At 41.8% G+C, this 26,923-nt stretch overlaps 1 protein-coding gene across 10 annotated transcripts in view; it reads left to right on the top strand.

The window, feature by feature from the left end:
- LOC123316273 (putative polypeptide N-acetylgalactosaminyltransferase 9) overlaps positions 1–26,642 on the top strand; it is a 124,803-nt gene extending 98,161 nt beyond the window's left edge. For 9 of the 10 annotated variants that reach the window (XM_044902258.1, XM_044902251.1, XM_044902254.1 and 6 more), the window contains 6 exons: positions 6,295–6,566; positions 7,362–7,678; positions 13,825–13,970; positions 14,033–14,279; positions 22,227–22,337; positions 25,461–26,642. In XM_044902258.1, the coding sequence (XP_044758193.1) occupies positions 6,295–6,566; positions 7,362–7,678; positions 13,825–13,970; positions 14,033–14,279; positions 22,227–22,337; positions 25,461–25,730 (1,363 nt within the window). In that variant the 3' untranslated portion in view covers positions 25,731–26,642. Of the gene's footprint in view, positions 1–6,294; positions 6,567–7,361; positions 7,679–13,824; positions 13,971–14,032; positions 14,280–22,226; positions 22,338–22,384; positions 22,490–25,460 lie in introns of all 10 variants that reach the window. The other variant, XM_044902261.1, reaches the window with a different exon arrangement.
- The last annotated feature ends 281 nt before the right edge of the window (positions 26,643–26,923 follow it).

Here is a 26,923-nt window from a genome sequence, read left to right as displayed (position 1 = left end):
CCATTTCAAACACTGAAATAAAACAAGGCCTTTGTTAGCGCCTTTACTGTTCAATATTTTCGCCATAGCTGTCTCGATAATCGCTGATATGAGTATGCCTGTAAGAGGTTGAAATAAGATTCAGATTTGATGAAGACCTGTGTAACCTGAAGCGTCTCAGAGCAAAAACCCGTACAATGTTTATCACGGAACTTCAATAAGCAGACGACTGCGCACTTATCGCTAGCAGCTCAGAGGATCTACAGATAATGTTGGACACCTATAAACATATATACGAAGCTTTAGGCCTTAGACTCGATATTGACAAAACCAAAATCCTGGTAAGTCCGCCAGGAAGCCTTCAAACATATATCAGCCTGAAGGATGAAACTCTAGAAGAGGTCGAGCAGTTGAAATACTTGGGAAGCTTTATAAATACTAGGGCTAACCTAGACACGGAAATACAAAACCGTAGCAATTCGGCATCACGGGCATTCTGGAAGCTAAAGGACAGAGTGTTTCAAAATCACGACCTCAATCTGAAGACCAAGACAGCTGTTTACAAAGCAGTGGTCCTCTCAACGCTTCTTTGCGGAAGCGAAATCTGGACGCCCTACAGGCGACACATCAAACAGCTTGAACAAACGCAACAACGTCATCTGAGACAGATAATGCACATCAGATGGTTCCACAAAGTTTCGAATGCAGAAGTCTTGCAACGCGCGAGTTGTACAACAATTGAGACTCAAGTAACGAGGGCTCGATTTAGTTGCAGCATCTGAGGATGCAAGACACAAGACCCCCCAAAATAGCTCTGAATGGCGAATTCACAGAGGGAGCTCGGAAACCAGGAGTCCAGTACAAGCAGTTTGAGGATACACTGCATCAATCCCTAAAACCAGTTAATGCCAATCCTAACTGGGAACAACTAGCGTTAGACAGATCACAGTTGAGGTCTTGGCTCCACAGTTATAATGGAGACTCGAGAAGAATACAGCGGTGGCCAGATCTGGTTGGTGACTATCCATGCCCGGAGTGTGGAAGGATCTGTAGGTCACGGTTTGGTATCTTCAATCACAGGAGGGCACACAGTCGCAAGTAACCCTAAGAAATTATAAGTTTGATTGCACCGATAGTTTTGTATTTGAGTCTTTTTGGAGATTAATTGTCGATAACGGGATACAGCCATGATGATGGTGATGATGATTTGGATCTTGCTTTTTTAGAATATATATAACATTAAGATCACAGATGATTCTCCTGGGAGATACGCTTGTTGTCGAAAAATAACCTTAGAAAAACCCCGAGGCACTCTATCCAATTACGACTGAAGAAATATTTAAATTAGAGCAGTTGTGCCGCGATCTTTGTATTTCCTCCCCCAATAATAACACCCTCATGTTGTCTGGTTCGATCTTTCCTCCTCCATTGCGCTGGCATCTAATTTCGCATTCCCGACGGCCGCGTCATGTTTTATTCCGAGTCGAAGGAGATGATACAACTTCCCAATTGAAAAAGCCCGAACATCTCCGGCGTCTTTAGCATTTCAATCCTTCGAAAAGGCGGTCGCGGAATGCGGATCGCGCGCGTCTCTAGCTCTCTCGTATTTACATAAATTCGAAGCCCAAACCCCCCCACCCAAGCCGGAGAATATTCGACGGGAACTGCGAACCACCCCAGAACCCCAACTTCCAATCATATCGACATCAAAAGCTCCTGATTTAGCCGAGGGTGCGGGGCGGATTTTGCCGCTTCTCGCGGATATATTAACCCCGGAATCTTCCGGACCCCGGAAGGGGGGTCGAGCAGCCACCGAAAAAGCTCGTTAGACCGACCGACGAGCGTGGGGCGAGCGCGGGAACAGTTCTGCGGATTTTCCGGCGAGGAAAGTGTCTTTCGACGCACGCCGGACCTTGACCTTAATGAGGGGGGAGTTGAGTCGTCTTGGCGTGTTATAGGGGTTGAATGGGGCAGGAGGAAATGGGGCGTTTGAGGACTCTTGATGGGGGGATGAAAAGTTGCGATATTGGTTAATTCCTGAGCTCTTAACCGAGGAGTTTTTTACATTTTAAGTTAGAGACGAATTTTGGTCTTGAATGATGAACTCATGGACAGTCCTGGGACTCTACAAGTAGGGGAATCATGACCTCACTGGAGAAATCATCAGATAAACTGCCTATTCTAACCTGTTACCATTGAAACATGAAAATGGAATCCTATTTCTATAGATCATCAACCAAGTATCCAGTGAAATAGGCAAGTAAAACAAGATCTCTTCAGTCTGTGTTCCTGGTCACTCTGGAATCGATAGAAACCAGTAGGCTAACACTGGTCAGAAAGGAGGCCTTCTCACTGGCCCAGAGCCTTTCTATGGTCAGGAAAATGCACCGTTAAGATGAGTATTTCTGGAAAAGAAGGACCCAAGAGCAACACACTGGAAGAATCTTCCAGAAACTGCAAGATACGAGAAGTATTTGGATATTGAGATCCTCACTGGCTTCCTCACAGGACAGTGTAGCTTTGGAAGCCAAGTGACAGTGGGCTTCTCACAAACTGACGAGTTACTTTAGGGGAGAGGAGGAAACTCCTGTTCACCTAGTTGCAGAATGCCTGGCCATTGCAAAAGTGCGAAAGGAATGTTTTGGACAAGAAAATCATAAGAGGAATGTGGACTTAGACTCCTTCAAGCTTGACGGAGGGCGAACTGTAGATGGTGCAGAACAGCTCTGATGGAACAAGGTCACAATGGAATGTAACCCCTTCACCTTAACTATAAACTCTTCCTGAAACTCTATATTGTAGGTGTATTTTCCTAAAGCACAGAAAGGTTTCGGCCCAATGAATAACTACAACTATGAAAGTATACAGGGTGAGTCTTTGACTCGTACAAATATTTCAACAGCAGATTCTTGAGGCCAAAAGAAACACTTTTTTCCTGTCCATTTATTCCGAACCGACCCTGATAAAAGGATATAGCCATTTCAAGTTTTCTCAATGAGCTGGATAAACAGAATTATCTATAACTGGCTGAATCTGTGACACTTCACTTCCAGCCAAATTAGCCAATTCTTCAAATTTCGCAGATACTAGTTTTCAAACATAAAATACCTAATGTACTTGTGATTTCGGATGGTTAGGGCTACGCTACTTTGGTGGGCGCTCCCCCTTAGATCATTCAGGATTGACGTCACTTGGGCTCATTTGGAAATGGACCACCTCATGGGTCTCCACTTAATTGTTAGAGAAAAAATGGAAAGACCCGCATTTCCTTATTGTTCTAATGGACTTTTTTCATTTTTCACCCGCGTTTTACATATTATACCCTTCCTCATTTAACACCAACTAATGAAAGTATGTCACATTTGAATAGGATTCTTTCAGAACTCGTTAGGGTTAGCTAGCTACCTCACACGTTCATCAACTTATTGAAATACCGACGCTCATTACCTAAATGCGCCGCGACGTCAAAGTGAACTTTTAGCTACGCGGTTTTGCCCGATCTCTCTCCCTCTGTGTGGGACTACTTCAAAGAGGAGCCTGAGGAAGATCGCTGTATCCCTACGGCCACGTTACCATTGGTAATGTGGTATAATTTATGTATGCCTTGGAAGTTCCTAGATGCTTACATAATAACGAGATCTCTTGAGTTTGAGTTCAGGCGGAAAATGAAAGAAAAATTATTTTCCTTCTATAATCACTGTGGTTTACACTTTTGAAGACAGGAGCGGTAGTTGTGTTAAAGGTCTAATCCAGGGTTGAAATCAAGTGCTTGAATCTCAATGAGCTCATCAGAAAGTTTGAGTGCCTGGTTGGAAAATGCAAAAATTGAACAGTCGATTGGGGATGTTTATTCGGTATCAGATATATGGTTTTAATCATAATTCACATATCCAAAGAAATCACAAATAATGACTCAGTTAATTTTCCACCCTGTACTGAAACTTTCTGTTGACGTCTATTGCACTGCGAGTTCTCCTCCTCATACAAATTTGATTTACTCCCTGTTAGAGTGGGTAGTCATCGTTGAAAAAAATTACGGTCGTTTCATCTCGTTGTTCAGGAATATAATTCTCGTGGGGCTCTGCTTTCAGCTTAATCTATTTTAATCTGTCACTCCACCTAGCATCTAATAGTGAATAATCGCCCTAAGATTATAATGCTTCCCTCAGATGGGCTACCTCTATCCATTTGAATTAGTTCTCGTTAAACCAACAAAGTAGTGAAAAGCGTTCTTGCTAGCCCCGGTTCGCTCTGGGATAAAGAACAGCTTCATTTTATAGAATAATGTTTGTATCTTCCCTCGATAAGTAGGTCATTTGTATTCGAATGGAGAGTAAGATGAAGACTGGTTATGGTAGCTAATATGAAGATTTTGGAATAACCACTTCGATATATTTATTTTCAGTGAGTGAAAGAGTGTATAAATATCTCGATGAAGTGTAATAATACTTGACGCTCCTTCATTCTTCGTTAGTTTACCGCTGGCGTCATTTCTGACGTGTACTGAACGTGTTCCCAACTTCTCAATTCTTTGCACGCATGCTGCTTGCAATAATCAAGCCTGTGTACTGAATTAGAGGAAATATGAGACATATGCCATTGTCTTCGTCTGGGTTTCGATCTGGAGGATTGAATCAGATCTCTTCTCATACTGGGTGGCGCTCGAGTACTATTCTATAATACTCAGTAGCGCATGTCAGTATTCAATAAGTCCATCATTTCCGATTGATTTCCCATCGGATAAGAAGCTCTGTGTTGCTCTGACGTGTTCAAATGAAATGAGGAGGGCGAGAAAGAAAGAAGAACGCCTTTCATGGGCCCATAACCTTTTTGTGGTTTAAAGAAAATGTACCTACAAGGAAGTGTTTCAGGACAAACCGAGAACCCAGAAAACCAAGTGCATGGCAACCTCAAAAACGCCACTAAGGTGCAAACTGGAAGTTGATGGCAGAGTTATTCAACAAGAATGATGTTTAAATACATGGGAATAGAATCTCAGGCTGTGGTGATGTTGAGTAGGAGGTGAGCGAGCAAACTACAAGAGCAACAAGAGAAGAGGGATGTTCGAATGGAACAAATGGCGAAATAAAAACATGAACATAAAAACAAAGTCTAGAATCTATAAAGCAGTAGTAAGAACAACTGTGACATACAACGCTGACTCAGCTAGGACTAGACAACTACTGGAGACCACCGAAATAGGGGTTCATCCCAGGGTTGCTGACAAAACACTATTGGATAGGGAGACAAATCTTCACTAGATCGCTTGCCATTGCCAGCTAATGCAAAAAACGAAATCTATGATTAAACCCAGAATCATCGATGTAAAGATGATCGTTCCCATCAATTAGCATGTCGTGTTTCCCTAACTCCTCTCACTGTTCAACTTGGAACTACACAATCATCGATCTACGGCTTAATCCATTCATCAGTGAGCTCTCACCCTCCCACATTGATAGAACGATCTCTCCTAATTGAGGTTAGTTAACGTGTAGGAGTTCCACTGACGGCCGTGTCAGCTGTCACTTCTGAAACCTTGTCGTCCTTTTTCGCCCATCGGTAATTCCATAATCGGAGTTAATTAAGCCCAGCAAAAGGACACGCAAGCCTCGCTCGCTTAACGAATAAAACTCCTTCCGCCGAATTATGGCTCGCGAGATTAAAACCTGTGAATTTCAAAAGCGACGAGATTCCCCTACGGGAGGGGGCGTCGTTTGCCTACGCGACGGTTCTCTCGCCTCCCCCTTTACCCCCAGGGGGTTCTCGATGTGTTTTTCGTGTCGCTTACCGCTGTTTTTTTTTCGTCCTGGTTTTTTTTTAGCTTCATTGTTATTCATTATCCGGGGTGGAGAATGGCGCTGAGAAAAAAGAGTTCGGAATTTAGAGGGTGAATTTTAGCTGCGTTCTGTTTTATGAGATTGGCATTTGTGTTTATTATGAGTAGTTTTTGCGGTGCTACAGTGGGAGCGTTTGTTGGACAGTAGAGTTATGCCTCTGGCTCGTATTGATCATATTCAGTGCGGAGAGCTAACTAAATGCAAGAAAAACATTTTGTCCAACACTTCTACAAGCCATCTTCAGGTGAAGATAGAGCCTTCTTCGGTTGAAAACGAGAAGATCCCTGAAGATAGCTTGTGAATGCTTGGCAAAGTGTTGAACTGAAACCTTGAGGTCTACTGTAGAGCTCGCCTTCCAGCTCTAGAGCTCTAATGAACTCCAGTATCTGTAATGGCTTCCAGGTTACCTCTATGCTCTTGCGAAGAAGTCACTCATGTCAATCAGTCATGGAGTCTCATACCTCTTTTTCTTTTACAGGTGCAAGGAACCTGGCAGATTCTCAGAAGACCTCCCCAGCACTTCCGTAATAATATGTTTCCACAACGAAGCGTGGTCTGTGCTCCTGCGTACTGTACATTCCGTACTGGACAGATCGCCGGCCAATTTGATCGAGGAAGTTGTTCTCGTCGACGATTTCTCCGACATGGAACACTTGAAGGAGCCGCTGGAGGAATATTGGGCCAAAGAACCCAAAGTCCGTATCGTGAGGGCTAAGAAGAGAGAAGGATTGATTAGAGCTAGGCTTCTGGGTGAGTTGTTGCGAATAACTGAGGGTTCTTGAGGGTTTACTTTGAGCTAGCTTTATGAGTTTATCATCTTCCTTTGTTGTGTCAACTATATTTCTTCTATGATCATCATCATCATCTTCCTTTGTTGTGTCAACTATATTTCTCCTATCATCATCATCGTCATCAACTTCCTTTGATGTGACAACTTTAATACTCCTATTTTTGGATGTGTTTTATCAGTTTTGAGCATGTGTTTCTTCTCTCTTGATGGTGAGCTTGACAACCTCCTCTGGCATCTATCATGCAGACGCCATCCAAGAGAAATCTATTGACGTGTCACATTATCACTGTTTTCTCTATATTTCTCTATATCCTAGAACCCATAGGCTTTTGGCTGATCATTAAGGCGTATCACAAAGGAACACAAGTAGATTTGCTCGAAATATACTTTTAGTTTCAGTGTAAAATACAATGATGGTCGAATTCAACTGTCCGGGGAGAATCTTTAACTTTTGTTGCTTCCAACTAGATTTTGAACGGTCCCTGCTTGGGCGCCATTTTTTGTAACGACGTTTCCTCTGTGGTCTCGAAACCATTTCCTAATCACTTCGATTGTGATTCTAGTCATCATCACTTGTGGATGTAGGTTGACATAATACACTCTTGAGCGTCAACAGAACTTTGGTGTCCTCTTTTGAACCAGTATAGACGCCTCCTAACTGAAATCAACTGGCCTTGCTCACTTTTCCTCACTCAGAGATTGCGAGTAGAGTCGTTTCCATCTAGAGCACGTCCATAACCTCAAAATCCTTTCAGGGGCGAGAAAAGCCAGAGGGAAAGTCCTGACCTACCTAGATTCCCACTGCGAGTGTACCGTGGGATGGTTGGAACCACTCCTAGACAGGATAGCGAAGAACTCTACCACCGTTGTGTGCCCGGTGATCGACGTCATCGACGATACCACCCTCGAGTACCACTACCACGACAGCGGCGGCGTGAATGTCGGTGGTTTTGACTGGAACCTCCAGTTCAACTGGCACGCAGTGCCTGACAGGGAGAAGAAAAGACACAAGGACTCGGCGGAACCAGTATGGAGCCCAACCATGGCCGGTGGGCTCTTCAGTATCGACAGGGTGAGTCCAGATTATCTTATGCCTATTCATATTTCAGGATAGACTCGAATCGTCTTCACATAAAGTCATCATATAGAGCCATAACAGCTCAATAAACTATCCCAGTTTATGTACTCCATTCACTTTCATAAAAGCAGTCGATTGGCCATGAAATGATAATATTAAGTTTTGGTAACTAAAACGGTGAAAGCTTGGCACTGGTGAAATGTCGTTAATGTCAAAACTACGTTGCCACGACTATTTTCCAAATAGGGAGTTAATCTTTGTTGTTACCGCTGCAAAAATGCCGTAGGTGCTTGCCAAATAGACAAGGAAGAGTATCAAAAAGTGCAAATTAGATATGAGATCCTCTCATTCCAATAGTAACCAGGCAATCAAGAATATATCAACGGTATCGCATATATTCAATGTAACAATTCATCCTTTCATTGAAGCAAAGCGAAATAAAATGTTATCAGCGCTTCTAACAAATCGTTTTCATCCATCCGACATTTTTCTAGACGTTTATTGCTGAATGTGGCTATAAAGATAACTATTATATTGGTGTGGATTAGAATTTTATCCAGATCACTTTTGTGTATTCAAGTGAAAGTACAAGATAAGATCTGATTGAGCTAGCTATCCGAATGTGGTTCCGGAGAATCTATCGAACATAGAAAGCATGGAAAGTCATTACCGATAACCGTTTTTTAACAAAAATAAATTTCGCAGTTTCTACTGAGTCCAAAAAATTTATATTATAGATATGGACACAAGTTCTCACCCATTTTTCTGTCATTTTAACTTTGTTTTTCTCGTAAAATTCTTTCTTCTCCCCTATCTGAATCAGCTCTATCACTGCTGGAAGTACGATTTCTGGCGTGCAAACACGTTGGGTGCAGAAACCAGAGCGGTGAAAAATTGTACCCCGTTTTCCTTATCCTTTTCGGTTTCTCTTCACTGGAAGTTCGATTTCTTGCTGGTGTGCAAACCCGTTGGGAGCAGAAAACGGAATGAAGAAGCTTGTCTTCGACTCGAAGCCACCTGGGTAGGTTTGCTATTTACCTTTAAAGAATAGCTGGCGCTAGAGACATCCGAGGAAACGTTGTCACACTGCGTTTCAAGATAAGGACTACTTTTATGATATGTTCGATTTTTAGACGTGAAATAATGCCAGTGCAGCCCTGATTTCAGCAAAATTAGTATTTTTAATGGCTTTTAACGGGGACGCGGTCATATATCTTCCTACCTGTCCGGTATGATAACGTATCGAATTAGATGCTATCATCATTCATCACCGTGCCTATTCAGCCGATATTTCGATGCATAACGACGCCTGGCGGCGTAGATAGTCACGCCCGATTTGTGGAGAAAAATGCCGGACCCGTTGACGTCGTCGATGATCTCTTAATAATGTCCGTGCGGGCACCCCTAGCTCGTTACGACGTCACGTTCAAATATTCCAGAGATTTAAACGAACGTGACGTGCTATTTAGCCAGGGGTGATCGAATTAGCCTATGATAATCTTCGTCAAATCGTAGAGAGGCTAGAATCGACAATCTCGCAGAGTTAGATCCATATCCTTGATCACGGAAGCGCCTCAAATGTTCCTGGTGACTGGTAAGCTAGCCAGAACCAAGACTATCATTTAATGAGGACGGAATTCAACCTCACGTGTTCTGGTGGGAAGAAAATACAACGGTAGGATTCGATTCTCCGCTCCTTTCCAGCTTCCCAGGGGTTTGCGCGTGGCCAGTTGGGGGTTAGAACTCTGGCAAGATGGGGTTGGTCCTCTGCTCCTTTTCGTCCATCCAGAGGCTCGCGGAACAGAAGTCGTGAGAATACAGACAGGACGGAGTTGATTCAACTTTACCTTCTGTTTTCCCCACAGGGCTTTCACACCAGCAATCCAATTATTTCCGGTTGGGAGAGAACTCGGACAGGACGGAGTTGGTTTAATGTGAGGTTCAAATCGAGCAGCACAGACTCTTAAATCTGATAAAGTTTCAAGAGACTATACGAAATGATGGACCAGTTTTTTCCCATTTTCCCATTATCGCAACTGACAAACCATAATATGGGGCGCAAAGCGCAATTTCCACCCCCGAAATAATCCGCAATTTTTTCGATTTGTCCCACGAACCGTTGTTTTCCATTAGGTACGCGGATCGCGCGAAATGCCTGAAGATTGCCGCATTCCCAGGCGTTGTAGCTGACATTTTCGATTTAACCCTCTTTGTGTGCACTTCAGACGTCTCAAATTCCCCGAAAAGTTCGACAGGTACGGATTTTGTGGCGTCCGTCGAAGCAGGCGTGGATTTTTCCGCCAACGGCTGATTTTCTGCCGAGAATGCTCCATTTGTTCTTGAAACAGGGAGTGATGGGTATGGGGTAGTAATACCGCAGATTGAAATTCGCCACAATCTGAACCAAGGGAGGTTTGCTTTCGGAATTGCTGGCAATAGATTCGGCGTGTTCTAAAACCTGTATTTTCAAACGTTTTTGTCATATTTAGGAGGTCGACGTGTAGTACACAACAAACATGAGGCGATAAATAGATAGCTCAGATTTATCACGACCAAATTAATGATAAATAAGCAATATAGCTCAGCCATGAATGGCGAACGCCGAAGAACGATAAATTGCCGAAACGTTCCGCGTTCTCTGGAACGTACAGCCAGTAATGCCGATAAATATCAACTTTTTTCGAAGGACCATAACTCCGCTCGGCATAACGTCTTCGACGGGATGCTTCGATGCCCTTCTTCTCAATTTAAACTTTGGATATTTAGGGTGATTGAATATTCCTCCGGAGAAGTCGGCGATATTATGAGATATTCATCAGCCAATTAAGCGTGAGGTAGTAAATCATCAAGTTTGAACGGCCTTTTTTAATCCGGAGATTCAGGTTGGAACGGAGGTAGGTAATCATCATTGGAGACAGGTTTGAATCCTTATTCGGAAATGCTTAGAATTTTGAATCCACTAGAGTCTTATTACATAAGCTTACATAACTTTAAAGAATGGATAAACTGTCGTTAATTTTTAGAACTGTCAATAAGATAACTGGTGGATTTTCCCAAACACTAGTGTGTTATCTACTAAAGTGAGGTTAAACAAGAACGTCAAATAGTACACCGTGGTCGAGGGGTTGGCTTAATTCAAGGTTACTGGGAGTTTTTCTTTCCGACCGGGCCTCTGCAACTGAAATTACCAGTTATCGGTCCATTAAGTTTATCGAATAGTCCAACTTACGATAAATGAACCTCAGAAACCGGTCATTGAACACATCTGAAATACGCGTACAACTTCACATAACCTAGAGACTCTCTGTTGAACTTTATGCAAGGCACATCATCAGTTGTCACTTCAGAATAACGCCTCAAGTCTACGTATCCAGATGCGGCAACTGAAAACGTCACCCGTCCAGCGTTGCCCGCACGTCAATCCCTCAGGAAAACCTTCCAGATTATCGTCCATTTCCTGATATTTCCGCCATGAATATTCATCGGCGCGGATCTCTGACGGTTGTTACGATTAATTCATTACAAACTTTCGTTTTCCGTAGGCAGCGGGCTGACGCTCCGCGTGTGTCCGTCCGTGCTACCGTATAATATGGTATTCTTCGACGACGTTGCCATATCGAAAAGCCACAGAATGGCATAAAGAAGGTTGACAGATATTTGTCAAAATGTAGGCTGAGGAGTTTCGAAAGTTGACGAAGTTAAGGCTTACTTATTCCTCTGATTTCTCTGGCAGTAACCATAGTAATCTCTGACATAAGAATGACGTTAAACCTTTCTTGGATAAGTCGGTGCAAACGGGCGTTATTCATGAGGACCATATTTTGTGCAGAACATGCTAAAATTCCTTTCGAATATCCACCTGAATTTTTGAGCAGCATACATCGTTTTTGGTTGAAAATAAAACCTATAAGAAGCGTTGCTTGGAACGTGAAGGAAGGAACTTGCAAACATTTTATGATACTTGAAGGAAGATTTCTCGGCATTCCTCTCGTGATTCTCAGACGGATGATTTGGCAACGTTGGCGCCGGGACGGGGATATTTTTCTTTCGGATCATCCCGCGTCACTCAGGAAAGTTACGGATGGAAATGAGGTCGAGTTGGTCGCTTTTGCTACGGCTGGTTTATTTAATTCGTGCCCGGCTAAATTAGGGGCGCAAATCGAGGGATTAACTGCCTCGTTTATATCGACGGTCGGCGTACGACGTGGAGTTTTATGGTGGGCGCCGGTTTAGGGTCGGGCGGGGTGTGTTATCACACTGAACGGTGGGATTTAGCGCGAAATCTGTAACTTGGGATGATCGGTTAGACTGAGGCGATCTTTATTACTAATTGCAGGTTATTGATTTTGGGAGATTAATGCAACAGTTATAGCCCGTCTGATCATTCGGGTCGTTCGTTTAATCAGCTTCGGATTATGCGCCTACTGGATTCGATGGGTATTGATGGAATTGGATCGTTTTTCGCTCTGCAACTAACTTTTCGATTAGCCACAACTTTAACTGTGGTGGTTTGTGGATATTTATCATGGTTTGGCAGATAATTGTCCTCAAATGACATTGCCAATGGTCCTTCGGTAGGAGCCTTCAGTGCCAATACAAAATTCATATATGTTCAATCGTTCGAGATGTATCAAGAGGGCCGAAGGCCCGAGCCACATCCGAGGCAAACAACGAGGGTGGAAGGCCCGAGCCACATCCGAGGCAGTCAGGAGCGTATCAGCTGGAAAAGATAAATCTTCCAATGAAGTTAGATCTACCAATGAATGTAGATCTAAGAGCCTTCAATACATAAATTGCATCAAGGAATACGATGCAATGAAATTGATCAAAAGCAGTAGCGTTTTCTTGACCGTTACACTTCGAAAGAAGCTAGAAATGAAATGATTTCCATTCATAGGCGTTCAAATAATTGGAGTTAAGTGAAAATGGCAATCTTTCTCCATTTCTGATATTTCACCCGGGAATTTCTGGCAGACGTTCTATCTTCTAGAAAAACTCCAATTTTATCCAATTGGGTTGATATCTGGGGATCTGGGAGAAATTAAATACTATCAAAGGATTTTACTCTTGACGATACTTGTGCATCCAAATCATTATCGCACACAAAAACAACATCCACACTCCATGTTACCTTAAAAATTCTGGGTAGGTAGTTCTTAGAAATACTCTAGAAAATGTAGACATAGATTTCGAGACTGTTGTTGATATTTATATTTTCGAATATGTACCTCACAGAAAAAAATCCTTCATTTTTAAAGTGTAACAGATAAATTTGTCCAAGATAGATTTTTAAGGCCCGTTTGCACCAATCCCCCCTTAAAATGAGTACTTAACTAAGCGTAGTTTGAAGTTAATGGACGCTTAATTTTATTGTCAGTTGCACGACTGCGGCTTAACAGAATCTTAAGTAAGGGGCCCTTAAGTTTTCATATCTAGTGATATTTCAGTTTTTTATTATGGTGCAACTTAATTCTGGTCTAATAAAGCCTTTTCATTGGTTGGCCGGTTGCCGATGATCGTTGTCATTTCATTAACCTAACTTTATTGTCCTGTCAGTCAGTGTCAAGTAAACTATTATATTATTATCGAAGAATTACAACTTTTTGCTGAATTAGCATTATTATTGATAATGAAATGGATTGTCAAATAAGAGTTACTTGACGTTATTAGAAAAACCACAGCAGTTCTGCAGGCAGTTTATGAGTTCAACAAATCATTTTAGGTTAGAATCCCGCCCTAAAATACCTAAGTGGTCATTACAGGAGCGCCTGAATTTAAGGCTAGCTTTAGCCATTTAAATGTCACTTTACAGTTGGTGCAACGTAATTTAAGTTGAGGGTTCATTTTAAGGGACACTTAATACTAAGTGCGTTTGGTGCAAACGGGTCTAAGTCAAGAAATATGTTATCATGAGAAGGAAAATGAAGATAAACAGTCTTAAATAGCCAATTGAAATTCATTGTATTGTTTGATTTCTCCCTGCCTTCCCCTAGCTATCGCGGACACTTCTCAAACAAGGGTAGCTCGTCAGAGGAGGCAAGAGATTCTAAGCCTCCTCATACAGCTGCCCGATCACCAAAGGTCGATGACTATCAGTATCAAATTTCGTTGGTACCATTTGAAATTTCCTTCTTTTCCAGGAATTCTTCGAGAAACTTGGCACCTACGACGAGGGTTTCGACATCTGGGGAGGTGAAAACTTGGAACTGTCCTTCAAGACTTGGATGTGTGGAGGCACCTTAGAAATCGTCCCGTGTTCCCACGTCGGTCATATTTTCAGAAAAAGGTAATTCATTTTTTCATCCACATTGTCAGTCTTCCCTTCTGAACAAATTCATATTTTTTTAGGTCACCCTACAAATGGAGGAGCGGCGTTAACGTCCTCAGGAGGAATTCTGTGAGATTGGCAGAGGTTTGGCTCGATGAATACGCGAAATACTACTACCAGAGGATAGGTAACGACAAGGGAGATTTTGGCGACGTGTCTTCGCGTAGAAGGCTTAGGGAGAGGCTGGGATGCAAAAGCTTCAAGTGGTTCCTGGACGAAATATACCCGGAACTTTTCATCCCGGGAGAGGCTGTCGCCAGTGGAGAGGTATGCGTGATAATTGTTCTACACTACATCAATTTTCCAGAACAGAGATCCTACTGTCTCGAATGTTGATGACAAATTTCAGATTTTACTTCAGGAAGATCATTGCTTTATCTGGTGATGAAGCCTTAAGATCTAGTGAGTCCATAGCAGAGCTGTTTTCGTCTCTATGTCGTCTACAGCTCACCATCTAGTATGTGGAATAGCTCCAAGGCTCCTAGCTTCCTAATAACCTGTCAAAAGCTTTTTTTGCGTTAGCTATCAATGACGAGGCATTCTGATGGGGTTCCTGTCGTGGTTTAAGAACCATCTGTTGCCATTTAATGGTATTTCTTTTGAGTATTTGGTGGGCTGGTATATAAACTTTTTTTTTCATTTGAAAACTCATCTGGGAACTAATACCCCGCCCCTTAGGGGAGAAAGAAGGACAGGTGCTCCCCGAACGTAGCTGTGCCATATCACAGCGAGCCATCGAGGTCGTAAAATGCCGAAAATGGAATTAATACCGTTTGGCTGGCGACTGAAAACGCCACCTCGGCATGATTCCGTAATAAGCCCGTATATTACGGAGTTTTCTCCGTTTGAAGTCTGCAAATTAGCATGATTATCGGGAATGAATCTGGAGAAGCATTCGTTGGAATCAAACGCGAGACGGTTGGTGGCATGTCTGTGAAAAACGGAAGCTCTACCCCTCCTAAGAGGGTTGGTTTTCCGTTTTATCCGCCGAAGGATTTGGGGGAGACGTTTCGTAATCTACAGGGTGTTTACAGAATCGGGCATTCCCGCTGCAAGTTGTTGATGTCCGTTGACAGAAATATTCAAACTGGATAAAATAATTCTGTGGAATTGAACTCCCGGAGGAGTTAAAGCATCTGAACGCAGCTGTAGACCGGTTGGGGTATCATTGTCCCTCGTTAGTACACTGTAGCGTTGAATATTCCAAACGGAGGAGGGGGATGTAACGATGAAATCATAATTTTCAGAGATATTTCAACACAATTATTTCGAAATAACCGCTTCGATGTGAACAGGGTTCAAGCCTCTTTGATATTTTCCTCTCTGCTCGACCTCTTTCTGGCGTCGGCATCTGTCGAAATCCCTAGACGCCCGAGTTCAGTACATATGCTGTGCCGAAAAAAATTTGGGGGGATAATCGACGTACCCCTAGGGAATTCCCACGGATGCAAAGTTTGGCGAAAGGGTCGGGAACGGCAATCTGTCGGGGGTGAAAGTTACCCCCACGTACGCCCGTGAAACACGTATGGAATTTCCTAGCCGGGAATTTAACTTGGACGCCTGCGAGACGGGTCAACAAGTTGCCCAAGGACCCTGCCGAGGATTTTAAGTATTAGGGGAAAAAGGGTCAGGATGAACTTGGATGTGTACGTCTATATATCTCGTAGTGTATTTTTCGCCAGATCCCTTTTATTGAATTCATTTTTAATATTGTTTTTTCAAGTGAAGAATTCTCTTTTTTTCGATATAAAACAAACGAAGTAGTATTTATAATGAGTTACGGAAATTTCGTTGGCGATACATATGGAATATTCTTCTTCTTTGAAGGTTACAATTTTCTTCTTCTTGCCAAGTTGAGTCTTTAACACAGTGATATACGAGGAAATATGAAGAAGGCTTTCATTTTCCAAAATAGTCAATTAATCATCAGTGACTTACTTTTGAGAGGGCTCTTTGAATTTCTGGTAGATTTATGACATGTAACGGTCATAATGAAGACTCTGGAAGATGTTAGTGGAATGTGGAATGACGAAGGAGATACCGATGTTAGAATCAGTCCATTTCGATTTTAATCTATGTTTTAACTAGGCAGAGTCGATCAGAGTTTGGTGAAATTGACCCTAAGTCAAGGGAGAGGGAGAGAGAGAGGGGTAAAAGACGTCTGAAAACGAAAAAAGAGCGGTTTCCGCCGATATTTCCAGGACCGTAATTATATTTGGACGGTTGGCTTGGGAATGCAATAAAAAGGTGGCGCGGACAGGATGAGTAATAGTTCAACGTTTGTAACTGGGGTACATTAGGAAAGTTCAACCCGGAAGTGCCGAAGTGTCGGAGTTTTGTATGGGGAAAGATTGAAGGGACGTTTAATTGTGCATATACGTCTCGAGTCTCGTGGACGTGACCCTAATGGTAAACGTTAAGATGGATCTTTGCAAGGAAATTAGGTGGAGGAACAAGGAATGCAAGATTTTTGATCTGCGTGTGAAAGAAGTGGTTGATTTCGCAAAATTCGGATCAGTCGATGAATGAGATGAGGCAGTAACTGATCAATTGACCAGTCAGAAACCGATCTTGTGCAGGAGAGGTAGATCTTGGGCGTCTACATAGAGCAAATATGCTCGAACTGGTCGATTGATATATTGAATTGCGTTTTTTCGTGTAAGTAAATGTTAAACAGCTTGCCTTGAATTTGAGATAGGACGTCATCGATAATCATCGTCATAAAAAGATGTACTTGATGTTATTTTTGGATTGAATCAAAAAATACCTACTATTTCGTGTTTTCTACATTCGTCAATGGTAACCAAACGTATTCATCTATATATGGAAAGAATAACTCGACGAATTTTCCATCTTCATATTCAACGACTGAACAAAAAATGTTTATTTGCTATGCTCCACATCCGAATATGTCGAAATTGATAATTTATGGCACTTTCCAGACCCGTATAAGAGTGATAAAAGCATATACACGCTGCATTAACATCCCATTTCTTCCTCAATATTGTTTCTCCGTCTATCCTCCTAGGAAAATTACGTGGAAAATGATAAAACGAAAAAAGAAAACAAAAATATGCATATGTCTGTATTCGTCTTCAAGGAGGTTATTTAAGTTCGGAAGTTCTCAGCTTTTCATCACCACAAGGTCCCAATATTGGAAATATATGACCTCCAATCCCTAAAACAATAACTAGAGGATTCTTGGAGAATCGAAAATAATGACCACAATAAGTTTAATTGTGTAACAACAAAAAACAACCTAAATCAATTGTGAAAAGTTTAAAATTGTTTTTGGGATTAGTTATCGGGTGAACACGGAGTCAGAAAAGCCACTATTGGTTTGTTTCTCTTTATTGATTCCTATGGTTTCGCTACTTTCTGTGCAGCTTCATCAGAAGTCTGGAAAATTTTAAAAAAAAAAACAAAGCCATTAAAAATACAAATACAAAAACATTTTTTACAAGTTTTACTCACTGAATGTGAGGTTTCACAAAAGCCTCGCTCCATCCGAGCAAAATACTATGGTCTGAAATCCCAATTACATTATACGAGTCGATAATAATCTTCCAAACATTTGTTTGTTTCTTTACATTTATTCGATATTTGTAACAACTCAATAAAAGTGTTTTTTTCTCAAAAACCGTGAACTTTAGCCAAAATTACATAAAATGCTTGAATGTAGAGCAGGAAACAAGCTATCCAAAATTAATTTTTTCATTGTAGAATATGAATATGGGAAAAAGTTTCTTGCGAAACAGGGTTTAGGGGTGGCTTTTTCTACCCCATACAATCATGGAGGAACAGCACCAAAAATTTGTTTGAATGCCTTCTCGCTCGTATGAAATGTCCGCTTAATTTCATTCTTATCAGTTTCCATATTTTCGAGAAAAAAATTGAAAAGAGCTTTTCGGGCGCCATCTTTAGGAAGCTGTAACCAAGCAGGGGGGGCTCAAAAAGGAAAAGATCATATGAAAGACCCAACCTATTTTTCGACAAGGAATCACCCCCTTAACTTTTCATATATTTCTAGAGAAAATTTGGAGATTCGCTTTATGCCGCAATAAAATGAGTCCCAAGACGCCATTCAGAATTTTCCAACCGGTTTATTTTCCAAGGTATACATCCCGTCCCCTGTGGTATCGTTCGGGGACCCAAAACGAACGAGCGGCGGGTGCAGAATCCAGACCAGAAATTTCGTTATTTCGTTACAGGAAGTAGCATCCACATATACGAGCCGGAAGTCTGATGCAAGAGAAACCCGGAAATAAGCCGAGAACACGCCATATCGCGGGTCGTTCCCAGTTCTCCAGCGCCGCTTGGAATTTTAAGCTCGTTTGGGGATCTGTAAATTGGAGGAATCTCCTACGGAGAGTACACTCTCGTATTTTACTGTATATTGTTTTTTTTTCTTTTTCGTCAACAGACGATATTCCACGATACTTCTTGCATTCGTTCTATACTTCATTCAAATTTATTTTAGCAGTCGGTTGGCCATGAAATAATTTTCTCAAGTTTTTGTAACTAGAACGAAGTTAGGTTGGCACTCATGAAATGTCGTTAATGTCATAACGCCGTTGCCACGACTAATATCAATTTTTATTACGAAAATTCGAAAATGCCAAAAGTGATTGAAAAAAGAGACAGAGTTTCATGAAGTGCTATTTAGAATTCAGGTCCGCTCATTCAAATAGTTATACCCTGATATTCTAAAATCCACAATACGTCAGACGATAGCGAACATATTCAATGTAAGAGAATTTATATAATGTTTCATCTGAATCTAAAAGACTTATATTTCAGCTGAATATTTCCACAATCAGAAAGATTGTGCATGAAGAGTATGACAAAGAATTTCCTTCTATTGGGAGTCCCAAAAAAGTGGTGGCATTTGGGAATTTTATGTTTGAGTGAATTAATGCGAAAAGTTTACTACAGGATTTTCGATAAATGTCATCGGAGAATAAGTTCCCTAAAATGGATTTTTCTATTTGTCATTTGACTTGTCCTATACTATGTAAATGTCTTAAGGTACTAATAAATACCTAATTATTAAAATTACATCAATGTATTAAGATGAATAGCCACAAACACGCGCAAGTTGCCCTGTTACTTGTTTATTCATGTGAAATTTTTGTTCAACGGTGAAGTTGCATCTTAACTTGAAACTTCCTTCAACTCCTTTTACTTATATTGATGCAAGATGATTTTTGATGAAGAATTTAACATTCTTGTAATTATCTGTTTATCCCTTCGGGAGATACCTATTCCCAACCACTGCATCATATGCATTTCATCTTTGGGTTAATATTTTTGAAATCTACAAATGATGTAAGCCAAAGAAGATAACGAACATTAACTCTCCTGAAGCTAGTGCTTATTATGATATTATACTGATCTCTTGAATTTTTCATGCAAATAACTGGATTTGGTATGCCTTCAATCAGTTTGTATAAACTTCAATTATGTTGGTCACATATTTTCCGAAGAGATTCGACATTGTGATAAAATCCGTAATAACAGAAACTTTTACGTAGAACGGGCAACATAGCGTTGATTCAAAACCCAAAAATGTTTTGACAAGCTTCATAACCCCACATTTTCGTACTATACAGAGTGAAATGTGTCAAATTTCCATGGCCAACCGACTGCTAAAATAAAGTTGAATGAAGTATACGTGCGCTCGTAGCTTGGATTGTTTGATGGATGCTGGATTCACTGGACGGAAGTCTCGTATAAAATAAAGATTGTTCCCGACTTGAAACAACTGAATACGAAGCCACGGATGATACAGAGTCAAATGGCGATCGCTTCCCGAATCCAGACGTATCGCAGTCGACAATCCATAACAATTATTCCAGCGGAAGTTGTGCGACGTCCATTAGGAAGGACTAATAAACGCCAGAACTACCGCAATCCGTCAGAACGGTCCAATGGGTCCCGGCCGCCAGCGACCTGTTACGATTCGGGGGAACAAACCGACGTTTGTACATTCCTGGAGTCTGGAGGGAGAGGGAGGGGATGCGGAACGATCTTGTTTCACGACCCGGGGGACCGCAAACGTCAAACAGGCGATTTGTCACCGTAACGTCAATCGATTGGAGGTATTAATCAGTGGCAGGTCTAGATGATGGACAGAAGCGTCGCTTAATGCTCAAAATTTATTGCTAGACTGCCTGGGAAAAATGATTTCTAGATTAAAAGTGCTATTTAGTTTTCATAGAGGTAGAAGGGTGCGTAGTTTCCAACAGAGTAGGCTTTGAGCCATATCTCCACTCTCCACTACCTCCCTTACATAACTGGCTGCGTGCCATTTATATGCTTTCTTGGTTTATGCGCATTAGCGCACATACAGAAGATGTCTTGCGCTCGTCCTATGCCAGCACTACTGTCTCTGTTGATAAGGAGTTATGTGGCGCTCGCGCAGTTTGGTCTAATCATTCTAAGTGTATTCCTAGCATTTTCCACTGAGTCTTATTTATATTTTTCAACGAGTGTTATGAATTTCGATGTATAAATTTATTATTCGGAAGCCAAGAACTCTCTGCCATTTTCGGTAGATGAATTCAGATTTAAATTATGCAAATTCAGTGGGAGACTTTTCAAAAAGATAGCCTGAAGTTCACGATTATACATCTCTTTTATTTACCCAATTCAGAATGTGGGAAATGTACAGAATTTTCCAGACAATTCCGTTCGTATATGAAAAACTCGTACAAATATTTCAACAGTAGATTCTTGAGATCAAAAGAAACATTTTTTCATTCCCCAATTTTTCTGATTCGGCCCTGATAAAAAGAGCAATGGACCTCATGCGGTTGATACGTTCAACTCCGGTTATAATACCTGGTTGAGGTTTGATGATTCCCAGGTCAAGGCGATGTCAGTAGGAAGTGTGTTGAACCACAAGCATACAGAGTTACTTATCTTTTATTCAAAAAAATATGTGATATTGTGTGAAGTGTATATAAAACATTCAAGATTCAGATTTGATGGAGGCCTGTTTAACCTGAAGCGCCTCAGAGCAAAACCCCGTATCAAGTTTATCACTGAACTTCAATATGTAGACGACTGTTCACTTATCGCTAGCAGCTCAGAGGATCTACAGATAATGTTGGACACCTATAAACATATATATGAAGCTTTAGGCCTTAGACTCAATATCGACAGAACCAAAATCCTGGTAAGTCCGCCAGAAAGCCTCCAAACAGATATCAGCCTGGAGAATGAAACTCTAGAACAGGTCGAGCAGTTCAAATACTTGGGAAGCTTCATAAATACTAGGGCTAACCTGGACACGGAAATACACAATCGTACAATTCGGCATCACGGGCATTCTGGAAGCTAATGAACAGAGTGTTTCAAAATCACGACCTCAATCTGAAGACCAAGACAGCTGTTTACAAAGCAGTGGTCCTCTCAACGCTTCTTTACAGAAGCGAAAGCTGGACGCCCTGCAGGCGACATATCAAACAGCTTGAACAAACGCAACAACGTCATCTAAGACAAATAATGCACATCAGATGGTTCCACAAAGTTTCGAATGCAGAAGTCTTGCAACGCGCGAGTTGTACAACAATTGAGACTCAAGTAACGAGGGCCTGACTCAGATGGAGCGGCCACATTCTGAGGATGCAAGACACAAGACTCCCCAAAATAGCCCTGTATGGCGAATTCACAGAGGGAGCCCGAAAACCAGGAGGCCAGTATAAGCGGTTCAAGGATATACTGCATCAATCCCTGAAATCAGTTAATGCCAATCATAACTGGGAACAACTAGCGTTAGACAGATCACAGTGGAGGTCTTTGATCCACAGTTATAATGTAGACTCGAGAAGGGTACAGATTTGGTTGGTGACTATACATGCCCGGAGTGTTGAAGGATCTGAAGGTCACGGTTGGGTCTCTTCAGTCACAGGAGTGCACACAGTCGCAAATAGCCTTAGAAATTACAAGTCTGTTCGCAATTTTTTATTTTTTTTCCTTTCTTCCTCTTTTTGTAGATTTATTCCCGGTAACGGGATACAGCAATGGGTGAAGGTAAACTTAACCTGAAGATGCTATTGTGTCAGCGAATCACGTGTCGTGGTTTGAAAACTTATGCAAGATGTTATTGTTATACGAATTACGAACTAATATTGAAACATGAATTGCTCTCATATCCCAAAGGTTAACAGAGAAAATCTATCAGCACATCTAACTCTTATTTTTCGACAGATCCGAAACATGGGAATGGGCGGTAAAACCTGCTTGGACTCTCCGGCTCGCAGGAGCGATCTGCACAAGCCCGCAGGACTCTACCCTTGCCATAGACAGGGTGGAAATCAGGTAATGTCACGTTTATCTATTTAACGTTGTTCTTTTCTCGATTTCAGATCTCTAGCGATGCCACCGGCTATTGCGTGGACTCAGCTTGCAAGCCCGAAGACATGCACAAACCTGTCGGTCTGTGGCGTTGTCATCAGCAGGGCGGTAACCAGGTAAAATATCGGGGGCCTTTATCTATGTGTCCGTTGTCTATGGACTGAAGGGGCCCCAGCATGCATCTGTTGATAACGACATAACTGGTATCTGGTTGCTTGGTCTGTCGATGAAACCCACAAGGGTTTGCCTAACTGATTTTTTTCCGAAGAGTTGAGAGTAGCCTAAGCTGAGTTTTGTGATTTTCGGTATCCTGATAGTTATCTGTGGTTACAATATACATAACAACCTGATATATCTCCGAAATATCTCTCAGCTTTCGCTATTCCCGACTCTCCCCATCAATATTGAAGCTTTCTTTCAGCGTAACCAAGTATTTAACAAGCAGAAACTCCTCTCAGGACCTATTGCGGCAGGCTGTGCTATTGTGTATACATGTATATTATGTTCTTGTAAATATTTCACGAAAGGAGTAGGATTAACGAACGCGCTACGTGGTAGGCACGCGAATACGTTCTTAATTCGGTAATTTTAGACGTGGAACGTGGGGCAAAACGGACATCAATCAACTTGGCGTTGTTCGATGCGATCGCATATCTGAAATTAGTCGATTCGTCATTGCGAAACAGCGATATGATATATGGTCCTTCGATTCGGATCGCCGGGACGCGGGCACCTAGGCTTCGATGCGATCGATGGCTGTCGGATCGTCATGTGTACAGGTATAACGACTCATTAGAAAAGATGGCGTAAATGCCTACAGAGTACAGAGTTCACCGAATTCGCTCATGAGTTACTTGACGATGTTATAGTCCCTTCGCTTTTATGGAAGCCGTCGGTTGGCCTTGGAAGTTTGACAAGTAGTAGCATTTCCACCCTTTCAAATATATCCGCCATAACATTTGATAAACGTATCATATTTCTTGGGAAACTTGATAGTAAGAGCTTTCAGTTTTTTCGAGTTGAAATATTTCAGTGATTCAGGAATTGTTTTTAATTAATTCAATCATAACGGCACCCAGCAGGAGTTTACTACCCACTCTTATGTCAAAGGGCAAAGCGCCCACCGATGTTTCATTGTCGGTTCATATTAACAGTCAGTATATCGATGTAAAAAAATAATTAAACAACGACACGCTTCGGAAACAATTGCCGAGGGTGGGCGCCTGCCGCCCACCCCTTCAGCGCCCGCACGTTGCGGATTTCCGCCGAGCAAATATGATATACAATTCAAATTTTAAATTTAATTTGCGCTTGGAGTTTGTGAGTTCTCCCCCTAAGGGCGTTGCGGTTTGGGCATTATTAAAAGCGCCCGGTGGTCCGACGAAACACGCTCGCGAGCTTGGACATTTTGTTTGACTTACCGGCGCTTCGGGGGTTTTGCAATGCGCCGAAACGTTGAGCAGATTTTTGAGGGATGTTTCGTTAAAATTTGAAGAATTTATTCGTGAGGGTTCCTGAAATGGGACCTACAGCTTGTTAAGACCAAATTAGTGGTGTGTTTATGCAGAGTTACTGAGAACTTATACCTAAGAAAGGGACTTATCGAACTGGCAGAAAGCCATAAGGCGCAGAAACCTGATTCTAGCCAACAAAACGAGTTTCAAGCCCTCAATAAACAGCAACGGGATTGCAAAAGTGTCTCTTCTGAAATTGAGCCGATACTGACCTGTTCACACACTCCGCCGATCGATCTTTCGACGAATACGCAATATCGGAATATTCAAAACCTTCCATCGCTCAAAGTCGATCAAAAAGTAGACCATTAACGCTTTCTGTCGTCGTTAGCTGAGGTTAATCGATCAGATACCCCGTCGCGCCCATAGGGCCATTTTTCACAACACAATTAATCACACGGCGCTCATTTTCGATTATTTTACCAATTATTCGCGGTGTCAGCTGGTCGCGTCCGGGCCAGGTGGGCCCGGGGCCTAAATCAAGCCTAATTTACGGCCTAATCGAGGTGCGATCAATGGACAAAGCTCGCACAGAAGGGGGGACGAAATGGGGCACAGAAATAATATGCGGAAAATTGCAGGGCTTAAATAACTTTCGAAGGAATGGGTTTCTACATCGGCAACGGTTAATTTCGTCACTTTAGTGGCCTAAGTAGTGTAGCAAAGAGAGTTCTGGCTCACTACCACATAACAAACCTCGAAGTCAAGATTCAAGTTGTGATGTTTTAAGTCAAAAAGTGAGCGAGAACTCTCTTTGCTTCACTATTAGTGTGACCCTTGTAACGCCTTTTTCTAAGTGTACTCGAGCGCAAAATAGCAAACCTACCCTGGTAGCTACTAGCCGAAGACAAGGTTCCTCGGTGTCTGGGATGTTAGCGACAACCAGTGAAAGTCAAAATCAACGTACACAAATTATATTTGTCGACTCGTACAAGGAAACACAAATGGCACTATTATAAAGTTCGTACCTACAGTGAAAGACTCGAGATCAGTGAATTTACAGGGCAAAACGGACGTAATGAAACAGGATCCGATCTCAAAACGTTATACGGGGGTTTACGGACGTGTTCGCCTAAGACGCACACTTAACGGACAGATATCGGACTTCAGCCAGGTTAATGGATGAAAAATGACGACGCAGAATTACGACGGCTCACCCTTAGGCGCGTTCGGCACTCCCCGGGTATCCACACCAGCAGAGTGCTTCCCAAAACCGTAGGGGGGAACACGGGAACGAGAGAGAAAAAAAAAGGAAACGTGGGGGATGGGTGAGCCACACCAAAGTGCCTTCGGTACCCCCCGGGTATCCACACCAGCAGGGTACTTTAATGACCAAACAGTAAATATAAAAAAACGGAGTGTCTCTGGGTTCTATTCGGCCACAAGAATTATTCTAAAATGAGGGGGTAGGTTTGAAAACTACCCGCTCGTTACACCCTCATCTGCGGTTTTCTAACGGATATTCCGCAGTTCAAGATAGTTTTCTATAATCCTACTCCTTTGCACGTCGCCAGACTAATCTGAAATTTCCCCTACTCCCTGACACCCAAATCTAATCTAAAACCCCTTCCAGTTCTGGATGTACAGCAAAGCCGGTGAGATACGGAGGGACGAGGCTTGCCTGGACTACAGCGGTCAGGAGGTCATCCTGTACCCTTGCCACGGCAGCAAGGGCAACCAGTATTGGGAATACGACCCAGACACGAAGCTGCTGCGGCACGGGAGCTCCAACAAGTGTCTGGCCATCAACGAGTCGAAGACTAAGCTCCTGATGGAATCCTGCGACAGCGACGTTGCCAGACAGAGCTGGTCTCTGGAGAACTACGACCCAAAGAAGTTGTGATTTCTGACGGTGGAGAATCAGTATTGACTGGATAGGTATGGGGTGCGTACCGGTATCGGTAGAATTGAGGTTAGGTAACGCTGAGGTTCAAGTATTTTATATCATGTAAAATTTGATGTACATATCCCGCTTGTATATCAATTTATCTCGAATTTTTATCATTCCAACGTGTACGTATCACTTTTCGACTGTTTCATCTACAAAGATTGCCATATACGATATAAATTCCACTGTACCATATCAGGACTGCTAGAGGTACCAATCTTTAAGTTTGTGATTTTTAAAGTGATCCATTCGTATTTGAGGACTTTGTATACCCGCAATTATATATTATATATTATTATTTTAGTGTATATAAAATTCGCATTGTAAGCTAGGATGTTGTATAAATTCATGGTTTTATATTTTCTAGGCTTTCGTTTTAGACTAAGATAGAATAAACTAGGTACATTCCGTATTTTATATTTCGATGATTTTTATTGTTGTTCCTGGAGTAGGTATTGGAGTCAATTTTGAAGTGTGTGATTTGCTCAAATGTATATTTCGAAGATCTAATTTTTTTATATTTTCATTTCGCTCATTCCATTCACATATCAACATATCATTATATTTTGAATCTTTTCTTCTGTAATCCAAAATATAGTATTTGTGTGGCTCCTTCTGTTTCAACTTTTACATGAATTAACGAATAAGGATGAACGGCTTTCTGTACTCCCTCGAATTGTTTTTAGATTTTTCAAATTGGGAATAACTCATTAGTGGCCATATTTTTCGTCATCGAAAGTTTTTGGAGAGTACAGGATGTTTTTCAATAGATGTGAGGCCAGTCAATCTGTATAAATTAAAATATTCTTGAAATGTGCCTTAATTTTCCTGTATATTAAAAGTTGAATAAATATGTTATAAAAATTCTGGAAGTATTTTCATTCATTCTGCTTCACAAATTCATCATTACCGAGGATTCCGAAAAAAAGAGTGTCTCGTCAAGGAAGAGTAGATGCTGAGTGCTGACCATGGTTTCGATCTCATTTGATCTCGTCAGAGCAATACAACTCCCACCTCGATGATAACAGATACATGAATTCCTGACCACATTGAATGCTAGCAACTTTTACACTACACAATATCGAAGTACTCTAGCGCAAGCCACTAGACAACAAAAGCCTTTCTTCCAAACCCAGAACAAAAATGTA

The sequence above is a fragment of the Coccinella septempunctata genome, chromosome 7, assembly GCF_907165205.1.
Source record: "Coccinella septempunctata chromosome 7, icCocSept1.1, whole genome shotgun sequence".
Taxonomy (NCBI): Eukaryota; Metazoa; Arthropoda; class Insecta; order Coleoptera; family Coccinellidae; genus Coccinella; species Coccinella septempunctata.
This window is presented reverse-complemented; position numbering and strand designations above follow the sequence as displayed.